Genomic DNA, 11172 nt, shown 5'->3' on the forward strand with positions numbered 1-11172 from the left:
CTTCAACCCAGCTGATCCATAATGACCAAGTTGTCTGCCCCAGCTATCAAATTTACCTTTGTTAAGACCATTTCACTCTAAATCTTTCCTATTCCTGCACCTGTCCAAAGGTCTTTTAAACATTGTAATTGTACCTGTCTCGACCACTTCCTCTGGCAGCTCGTGCTACATACCTACTACTGTCTTGGTTGGAAAAGGTACCCCTTTAAATCTTTCCTCTCTCACCTTAAACCTATGTGTTCTAATTGAAAACTCCTCTGACCTGGGAAATAGCCTGTGACCATTCATCTTATCCATGCCACTCACTATAAGATCATCCCTCATCCTCCAGGGAGAAAAGTCCCAGCCGATCCAGCATCTCGTTATAACTCAAGCTCACTAGTCCCAGCGACATCCTTCTGAATCATTTCTGGAGTGCAACGTTAGGAGGTCTGGAACTTGGGCTCTGGCTCCCAACCCCTTCGAAGTTCCGTCCTCTGGGATAAGATGTTAGGGCAAGGGTTTATGCATTGAAAGTGGGTGAAATAAAAACATAAGATCAACCTGCAAATCTTTTGAACCTACTTGACAATAATGATCATTAGTTTATTGTCGCATACATTGTACAACGTACATCTCCACCAAATTCCTCATTTACTACAGCCAAACAGGCATTCCATTAAATAAAAGATGAATGTACATATAAGTTATATTAAAAAGGGACAATAAATACAAAAGTAGGTGATAAATATTTAGTTATCCTCATGCAGAACGAAAAGGTGATTTTGCAATAGTGTAGACAGTCCTTTATGGTGTTGGAGCAGTCCATGATTAGTGTAACAAGGGGAGGTTCAAGTGCCTGATCTTCTACCTCAGTGCCCGACCTCCATATCCCATGATTCCTCTAATACCCAGAAAGTTATCTGTCTCTGTTTTAAAAGCAATCACTGACTGAACCTCTGGGATAGGAAATGCCAAAGATTTAGCATGTTCTGTGTAAAGAAATTTCTCCACATTTCAATCGTAAATGCTTTGCCCATGTTCTGAGACTCTCTTCAGCTATGTGACCTGAGAGCCAGTGTTTCCATAGTTGTCAAAATACCTGCTATTAATGGAAAGTAATTGTCCATTGAAACCTCAGTACATTGTATCATAAAACACTGAGACTTAAAGGTGGTAGTTTTCTTAATTTGAGATTTTGTCTGCTCCTTTCTCACTCTTTTGCTCATTATAGCTTCACTAGGGAGCATCATAAGACACTAAAATTATTCCACATCCTCTGCAAATAGTCACACAGAGACTGTCGACAATCATGACTCAACCAGTGCAAGCCAATTATTGGAGGTACATGACTCCATTGCCATAACAATCTCATTTCTCATTATTAAAGGAGTTCATAAAAGTTCTCTTCAGAACACAAGAAATGATGGACGACTGACGTTATTAATTTTAGATTTTATTATTGGGCGATGAATATGTTATTGTTCTTACATTTTGATAATAGAGATGACTGCCCCACTGGATGGAAACAAAATGGAAATCCCATAAGAATACTTCCTTATGGGCGATATTGGGCTCACCTTTACTCTCTTGATTCCAAAACTAACAAAGAATTTAATAATGAGACATAGATTGAAGATTTGGAGTTAATTTAGGAATTTTTTTGAATTATGGGATTTATATTTACTTGTCCTATTCTACTCAATAATTTATTCCAACCCACCATTTTAAGATGCAAACTATGAAGAATAGAATCGTCTAGGAATTAAAACTTTTAATTATCTTTTTATCCAACAAAATCTTGTATCTTTTCAACAATTAACAATGGAATTTAATCTGCCAAAAGGACACTTTTTTAGATATTATATAATTAGACATTTTATTCGTTCTAAACTTTCAGTATCTCCATATCTTTCGGATCCAAATTTTATAGATGAACTTTTTGAATTATAATTTGTACATAAATCATATTATAAAATATTAAATTTAAAAACAGTCTATTTAATTAGAATCAAAACTAAATGGGAGAATGATCTTAATATATCTATTTCAGAAGAATTAGATTTCAATTTTAGCTCTTATCTCTATGCACAGTTTGATTCAATTTAATGTGGTGCATAGAGTACATTTTTCTAAAGTGAAGCTCGCTCGAATCTACCAGGACATCAACTCATTTATGTGACAAATGTAAAAGATTTGAACCCTCTTTGATACAAATGTTTTGGCTTTGTCCCAATTTAGCAGAATATTGGACAGTTATTTTCAGAATACTTTTGGCCATTTTTTAGGATCGATCTAGAACCATTCTGTTGATTGCAATGTTTGGCTTCTCCAGTGATGTAAACGTATATTTAGCATCTAACTAAAAACAGGTCTTAGCATTTTCCACATTACTGGATAGAAGAGGAATATTCCTTCAATGGAAAGAGGACGTTCCACCCACCCACAGACAATGATTACTGGATATTATGTACTTTCTAAGTTTGGAAAAAGTTAGACTAAATGTTAGGAAGATTAAGATCTCTTTTGGGGACTATTTATAGACTGGATTGATCAAGGTAGGGGGATGCAGTAAATGGGCATGTTGCTCGTTTCGTGTCTGCTTGAATACCAATTTCAACCTTGGCTGGTGGATGGGGTGAGTTCTGAAAGTCAACCTTTTTTTCTTTCTTTTTTTTCTTTTTCTTTTTGCTATTCACTATATGTTCAGATTGGAATATGATTCCATGTATTATTATTTCTATAAGATGTGATACCAATCCAAATGTATATTATATTTAATTTATATGGACTTAGAATGTATGTTTGTATGATAAAACTCAATGAAAATAATTTTAAAAGAAAGAGATTAGGGTTTCACATTATGATGAGTTTGTATTTAATAATAAGAACCCTCACATCCAGGTTTATGGAAATGTGAAGCAGCACATTTATGTATCTTCTGTGACTGTTTCATTAACAGCATTACTTCTGGGTGAGCAAGCACAGAAGAGTACAAAATATTTTAAAGATGACATTAATATGAATTAACATTTGATTTATATAAATTTTTGAAAAGATTTAAGCAACATGAAATTTTCTAAACTAAAGCCATATTTTACACCTACCACTTTACACCTATGACTGTGTGGCTCAGTATGTCAATAACACCATCTACAAATTTGCTGACAATACCACGGTAGTGGGTTGTATAAAGGAACGGGATGAGTCAGCATACAGGATGGAGACTGAAAACTTGGCTGAACAGTGCACCGACAACAACCTCGCACTCAATGGCATCAAAACTATGGAGCTGATTGTTGACTTGAGGAAAGGAAAGCCAGAGTTTACAATCCAGTGATCATTGGGGAATCAGAGGTAGAGAGGGTAAGCAAATTTTAAGTTCTTGGGAGTCACTATTTCAGAGGATCTTCCTGGACCCAACACACCAATGGCATTGTGAAGAAAGCCCATCAGCACCTCTACTTCCTCAGAAGATTGTGGAGGTTTGGTATGACATCAGAAACTCTGGCAAATTTCTACAGAAGTGTGGAAAATGTCCTGACTGGCTGCATCATGGTCTGGTATGGAACCACTAATACCCCTGAGCATAAAACCCTCCCCACTATTGAGTACATCTACAAGGAACGCTGCTGTCAGAGGGTAACAGCAGTCATCAAAGTCCTTCACCACCCAGCACACGCTCTGTTCTCCCTGCTGCCATCAGGAAAGAGGTATAGATGCCACAAGGCTCACAACACCAGGTTCAGGAACAGCTGCTACCCCTCCACCATTAGACTCCTCAACGACAAACTCAATCAGGAACTCACTTAAGGAATCTTACTTTTCACATTGTTTTTCTTTTCTATTCTCTCTTTATTGCCCAGTCAGTTTGTTTATATTCGTTATCTGCTTACAGTTCTTTGTTTACATGTTTATGCTGTGTACAGTTTATTTTTGTACTACCAATTAGTCATAATTCTTGCATGCCTAGTATGTACTCTGACAATAAATCTGAAATATGAATACACCATGTTTTCAAGCATCAAAGTAACCAGAACACAGAAAGTATATAATGTCTGGTGTGTCAAGGCATAGTATTATAGCAGCCTATATTAAACAGTGGCATGTGCATGCTGTATTTGTAAAGCAAGTGTATATTTAATCACCTCATCACTGTATTGCACTATATTTGTAACATGTACCAGAGGGGAAGCAATATCCTCACAGAAAGGTTCACTGGTGCTACCCATAAAGGTTTCACGGGCTGGCAGCTTAATGGGAACAAGAGCAGTATGGCAAGAAGTGGAGGGGTTGAGGGGATAACAAATGCTAAGGCAAGTTAGTCTAAAATGAAAGAAAGAAGGGGCACTGCAAGACTAAGGGGCTGAAGGGCATTCATTTTAGAGCCTGAATCGGTATTTGGTGTATGATGTGGCTGTTACAGAGACATGGCTGCAGGATTGGCAGCCCTCAGTGTTCCTGGGCTTTGTTGTTTTAGATGAGATAGAGAAGGAAGTAAATGATGTGGAGGTATAGCATTGCTAACCATGAAGAATGTCACAGCTATACTCAGAGAGAACCTAATGGTGGGCTCACCTACTGAAGGAGGGTGGGTAGAGATCCGAAATAAGAAAGGGGCAATCACTCTGGTGGAGCTATGCCATATGCTCCCCAAAGCCACTGAAAGACAAACAGAGGATCAAATATGTAGACAGATTCTGAACAAAGAAACAGGGTAGTAGAAGTGCGAGACAACTTTTTTCCATCATTGACCTGCACATCCTTAATGCAGAGGCCTAGATGGGGCAGAATTTGTGCAAATTTAGTCACACATGAGAGTTCATATGAGAGAATGTGTGTGGAACAAATATTTTACACAGAGAGGGGTGGATGCCTAGAACAGAGTGCCAGGAGTGGTGATGGAAGCTGATGGAATAGTATAGCATTTAAGAGGCTTCTAGGTATACACCTGAATGTGAAGGGAATGGAGGGATATCTTAACAAGTGGAGGCAGCAGAATTTTAGTTTGTGGTTATCACGTTCAATGCAGACACATGGACTGAAAGGTCTGTTCCTGTGCTGTGCTATTCTGGCTGTTATATTCAGTAACGTTGTTCAACTTCACCTGGCCCACTGTTAGAGTGTTGCACATTGACAAGTGGATGAGGGACATGCTCCACAGTTTCACCGGGACAGCCAGATGAATTGTACATCCTTTTTGGAACGTGGCCCATATTCTTTTCAGTTCCCTTTCCGTCTGTTCATCGTTCCATCCTGTCAAGTCTCCAGGCCTTTGTACGAGTGGCGAGTAATTCAGAGAGGACGGATGCTGACTGTTTGCCAGGGACCTGCTCAACAATCAGGGATGCAGTTTAAATGAACAGGGGTCGTTGTTTCCTGGGAGCCTGGGTACCCAAGACTGGCTGTGACAAAAGGGTAGTTATAGAGCAGATTAAGCAGTGGCTCTTTACATCCTTCCCCACACATCGTTTTTCTGGTTGCATGAAATTTCAGCAAGGCCTGAATGAAAGCTACACAAGCCACAGCACCAAAGAATGCCATGGGCATGATCCACTGGTTTCCTCTCCTCTGCCGAGACCATGTGCTATTTTAGAACTGCCTCAGAATGCAAACGTGATTACATCCAGTTCCATCCACCTCAGTGAAGCCCTTTCTGCTGCCTTGCCCAACCTTACCACGGGCAGGTAAAAGATGCCAGGAATTGTTGGTCAGCAAGATGTTGACCTTTTTAAGTCGCTGTCTGTGTTACTTCCTCCCTGTCTTGCTCATGATTAAATTTAGCGCCAGACACTAACCTGAAGAGTTCTATTGCTGCCTTATGTATCTCCCATGGTCTTGCATATCTTCAACCTTCTGAGTTCGCAATCTTACTTCCACCAAGCAGAGTCTGACCTCTAAATTTGCAGAGTTGAAGCAGCCCTTCCCTGCATGTAGCTGAACTGAGACCACATTTGGGCTTAAGTTTTTTGGGTGGGCAAAGTGACGATTAAAGTGAGAAGGGCTGTTTGAGCAGACTGACAGGTTGTCACTAATATTCATGCATCTGTGCAGACTGCAAGGTTTACAGAGTATAGGGTTACGGTGAAAAGAAAGTTCAATGAACACCAAGCAAGAGCATCTTTTATGGGGTTTGTTCACGAGCCTGACGGCTGTGGAGAAGAGACTTTCTTTAAGCCTATCGGTGCACAATTTCACACTCTTAAATGTTCTCCCCGGTGGGAGAAGGGAAAAGAATGTGATTTATCCTATATGTTGTCTACCTTTTTTAGGAAGCAGGAGATGTAGATGCAGTCTGTGGGGTGGGGTGGTGGGGGGGAGAGAGTTTGTGAGATGTTCAGAGCTCCATGCACTAACTTCTTCCAATCTAGAACAGAACGTGTCTCTCAAAGCACTTCATGATGGATTGGGGTGGGGGGGGGGAGGGCATGTCAAAGCCACTGGTCATTAGTCATTCAAGCCTGGTATATTGCTAGCCTTATTGAAATAATTGGAAAATGTGTCCTGTTACAGAGAGAGAATATATCCACCAGGTGATCACTGCAAGCTCTCAGGACACATCCGGGGACTCCATCTGGGCCAGTCGTCCACAGGGTTCACCAGCTAGAAGGCATCCCTAAGTTCAGTAGCGGTGACCATAGGAGCAACATTGCTTGACGTGGATGCCATGGATTTATATGCAGTGAAGAAGATTTGTGGTGTACAAGGATCAGGCAATGACCCAACAAAAGAGAACCAAGCCACCTCCCCTTAATTTCCTTGGCATTTACCTTCACTGAGTTCCAAATAATCAACATCCTGGATGTCACAATTGACCAAAATCTTAACTGGACAAGCCACTCGAAAAGATCAGGTTTGGGTCTCTGACTTCCACATTCCCTAAGAGTTTGTCAGTACCTAAAGGCACCAATGAGATCTTCGCTCACCCATGCTCCAAAGAAAACAGCCCAAATTTGTGCAGCCTCTCCCCATTGCTAATGCCTGCTAATCCAGACTAAATCTTGGTAAACCTCTCCAAAGCCTCTACATCGGTGGTTCTCAACCTTTTTCCACTCACATACCACTTTAAGTAATCCCAATGCCATCGGTGTTCTATGATTAGTAAGGGGTTGCTTAAGATGGTCTGTGAGTGGGAAGGGAAGGTTGAGAATCACTGCTTTAGACCCAATTATTACTGAAATATTTTGCTTGACAAAAAATTGTCATTGGCCCATTTCCTTTGGAGTTATGAAACTGTGCACATAATGAGTCAATTAGGTATGATTAAAACAGTGGTTTTCAACCTTTTTCTTTCCACCCACATACCACCTTAAGCAATCCGTTACTAATCACAGAGCACCAATGACATATGGATTACTTAAAGTGGTATGTGAGTGGAAAGAAAAAGGTTGAGAACCACTCCTCTACATGATTCCTTTAATGGGATGCCCAGAATTGCAGAATACTCCAAGTATTCATCACCATGTGCATGTATTCTCTTGGAGAACCTTTTGGAAGAATATCCAAATTTAAACTATGTCAAGGTTTTTTTTTTCAATGCTCTTAAGAACAGCAAGTGATTATATCCAGCTTCCAGACATAAACTCTGTATAATTACTTATCCACAATGGGATCCCTGTCAACTGGCAAACACCTCTGCACATTCAGAGACTACACTTAGAAACTACTGAATGAAATTGAATTAACACAGCATCTGGATGTGCAGAAAAAAATGTCTCTAGCCTATTCTCTGTGGTCAGTAAATACTTGTTTTCTTAAAGATTGGTCTTCTTTGACCCAATAAACTCAGAACCCCTGCACCGCCCCTAAATAAATGTGTCTTTAAATCAATTGATAAAAGGATTAGAGGGAAGTAGATGGTTCAGGGGCCTGGAATCCATTGCATCAAGAATGAAACCAAACAGACCAAATACCTTGGCATCAAAATCTAGAATGACCAAGGAAATGTCACTGTGTATACTCAATGAAGAACATTTGTATATATTGTTATTGACATGGTTCATAGTGCAATAAACAAAATATTACAAAAAAATATCCAAAATGACCTGCATTGGAATGATCAGATGTACCACTACGGTGAAGGCAACAGGAGTCCTAAATTTTTTGAGTTGCAACTTTCATCATTGTTCAACTTCTGTCAGACCACATTTGGAATATTCAGTAACTGCATGGGACCCAGACACAACCAAACACACTCCTCCCATCGAATGAGTCCAGAGACAGGCAGCCCGGTGTGTCACCAGTACAGATGGAAGAAAGGCGAGTGTTACAAAGCTCTTGGAATCATTAAAGTGGAGCTCTCTCCAAGCACACTGCCTGACCTGTTTTTACAAAATGCTAAACTACCAGCTCGATATAGACAACCAATCCTACACTGAACCCAGTCCTGCTAGGAGCAGTCGAGGGCACGCAACCCAATTTGTAGCGTCGTCTTCCAAGACAGATGTGCGCAGCAATTCATTCTTCCCCCACACAATTAAAGCATTCACCCTGCCACACTCACCCAACCAGACTCAATTAAATTTAAGACAAGATTCTTACATCTCAAACACACCCTCCCCCACCTCCAGTTTAAATTCTATACAGAGTCTCTTGGAGGATCAAAAACCAAGAACCCAAGAAAGTCTGCAGACGTTGAGGTCAATTTCAATACACAGGAGGCTGGAGTAAAGGGTGTCCAAAGTTTCAGACTTGGACTCTTCAACATCACAAAGTGGCATAACCAAGAGGTAAGTGTAAAATGGGGTTTGTAGATAAAATGGGCCAAATGGCCTCCCTTCAGTGCAGTAACTGCAATTCCTTGGCCCTGTATCTTCCTCTGGCTCACACTTCTATCAAATGTTCCTTTTAGTTACATGCTGAGGGTTTACTACGCTGAAGTGCTTCCACAATGATGGACGGTTAGGATCTGCCCTGCTGTTAGTACAGACTCCTGGGCTCCATCCAATGTTTTCTAGAGTGGGGTAAATCGATACAGAGACCCGTAAAACAATACACTGGATTCCTGCAGGAAGAGGCATCACCTATCAGTAAGAGGGTGCTTAGAAAATGGAAGCCCTCAGAAAGAACAAGGACATAAAGGGTTGGAGGAAGTCAGGTAATGGAGACACTGGGTCAAACCCTCCCTGTCGCAGAAGTCACAGTCTTCTACGATGGGTCCAGAGCAAGATTCCCTCTCATTTTCAGTTGTGTACACAAAAATCTTATGTTGTGCAAGTTTTTTTTCCCCTGTGATAAAAATGTGTGTGCTCTGAATATTTGTGCAAATGTTAACTTGAAATTGTTTCAAGATCATTTTGGCACAGCCTATAAAACTGTTATGGCATTTTAATATAATGCAAGTCTGATTGCATTCTACGAAGTAGCGTATTTAGTTAGGGTTTTATTCTATACTTTGAACAACTTTGTTCAGTTTGTTATTCCATTAAATAAAACATCAATAAATACTTATTTATTTTTATGCGATGCACTGTCGAGATAAATTAATACCAATAACAGCCATCAATTCATAGAGTATTATTATTAAAGTTGCTGGAAATGGTTCGATCAAAACTCATTCAACTACAAAGCTAGTTGACAAACTATCCAGATGCTTAATCTTCACACATAATTACTACATTACATTAGGTCACTCCCCTTTTGCGCGCACATTAATTTCCTTTGTGCGCTGGTTGCAAAGCGCGTGTGTGTATGAGTGCGCACACACATGCGCTCAGCTTAGAGCAGGGGTCTCAAGCTTGTGGCCCACGGGCCAACTGAAGCCCTCGGGACAATAGTTTGTGGCCCCGCCTTAATATGAAAGTTTAATGTTAGTGTGGCCCGCGAGTTTGATATGATTGGCACTTTTCAGTGTTGTGTGCGGAGGGGTATATTGCTCTCGGGGGCGGGACATCGGCTGAGCTTATTACAAATATAAGCATATTTGTGTGCATTTTCTATTTGTCATATGCACGCGGCACATGCGCAATTTCCGCGGCCGCTCCCGCTTCACGCGCTTCGGCGTCCAGTCTGAACCCGGAAGTTGTTGCTCAGCGGGACAGAAAAAGAAGCAGAAAAGACGCATCGGCTAAACACTGAAACTTCAACGCAAAATGTTTCAGTGTATACTCAGTCGCTCTTGATGAGACCACAGACATCACCGACACTGCCCAGCTCACAATCTATGTTCATGGTGTTGATGACAATTTTGAAGTCACAGAGGAGTTGCTCACAGTAATTCCAATGCATGGCCAGACCACCGCTTAGGAGATATTTTACCAGCTGTGTGATGCCATTGAGAATGCCGGTTTGCCATGGAAGAGGTTTGTTGGAATAACAACCGATGGAGTGCCATCAATGACAGGGAGAAAAAATGGACTGGTGGCACTTATTAAAAAAAAACTGAAAGAGGAGAGTGTGGAGGAGGCCATTGCTCTGCACTGCATTATCCATCAGCAGGCTCTTTGCAGCAAATGCCTGAAGTTTGACAATGTGATGTTTGTCGTTGTGAAATGCATCAACCAAATCAGATCCAGGAGCTTAAAGCACAGAAGGTGCTTTTTTAGAGGAAATTGAGTCAGATTATGGGGATGTGCTCTACTTCACCGAGGTGTGTTGGCTCAGCAGGGGAAACATATTGAAGAGGTTTTTTGAGTTGAGAGCGGAAGTGAAAGCCTTCATGGAGAAAGATGGGGTTGCTGTTCCCGTGCTAAGTGATCCCAAATGGCTCATGGACTTAGCTTTTCTTGTTGATATTACAAATGAGCTTAATGTACTGAACAAGAAGTTACAAGGCCAGGGGCAACTTGTCAGTGCTGCCTATGACAACGTGAGAGCATTCTCTGCTAAACTTATGTTATGGAAAGCCCAGCTTTCTCAGACAAACCTTTGCCATTTCCCAGCATGCAAGGCACTCATGGATTCAGGCACACCATTCAGTGGTGAGAAGTATGTGGATGTCATTTTGAAGCTACAGGAGGAATTTGATCACAGATTTGCAGACTTCAAGATGCACAGAGCCACATTTCAAATTTTTGCGGACCCCTTCTCCTTTGATGTGCAAGATGCCCCTCCTGTGCTTCAAATGGAGTTCATTGACCTGCAGTGCAACTCTGAACTCAAAACCAAGTTCAGGGAGGTAAGTGGAAAAGCAGACAAGCTTGGGCAATTTTTGAGAGAATTCCCCCCCCCAGCTTCCCTGAGCTTTCCCAAATG

General features: G+C 41.0%; 1 protein-coding gene across 1 annotated transcript in view; it reads left to right on the plus strand.

Moving 5' to 3' along the window:
- pdhx (pyruvate dehydrogenase complex component X) overlaps positions 1 to 8101 on the plus strand; it is a 236418-nt gene extending 228317 nt beyond the window's left edge. The window contains exon 11 of the mRNA XM_069895582.1: positions 6493 to 8101. Coding sequence (XP_069751683.1) covers positions 6493 to 6586 — 94 coding nt within the window. The 3' untranslated portion in view covers positions 6587 to 8101. The remainder of the gene's footprint in view (positions 1 to 6492) is intronic.
- Positions 8102 to 11172: the final 3071 nt, after the last annotated feature.

The sequence above is a fragment of the Narcine bancroftii genome, chromosome 1, assembly GCF_036971445.1.
Source record: "Narcine bancroftii isolate sNarBan1 chromosome 1, sNarBan1.hap1, whole genome shotgun sequence".
NCBI classification, from domain to species: Eukaryota; Metazoa; Chordata; class Chondrichthyes; order Torpediniformes; family Narcinidae; genus Narcine; species Narcine bancroftii.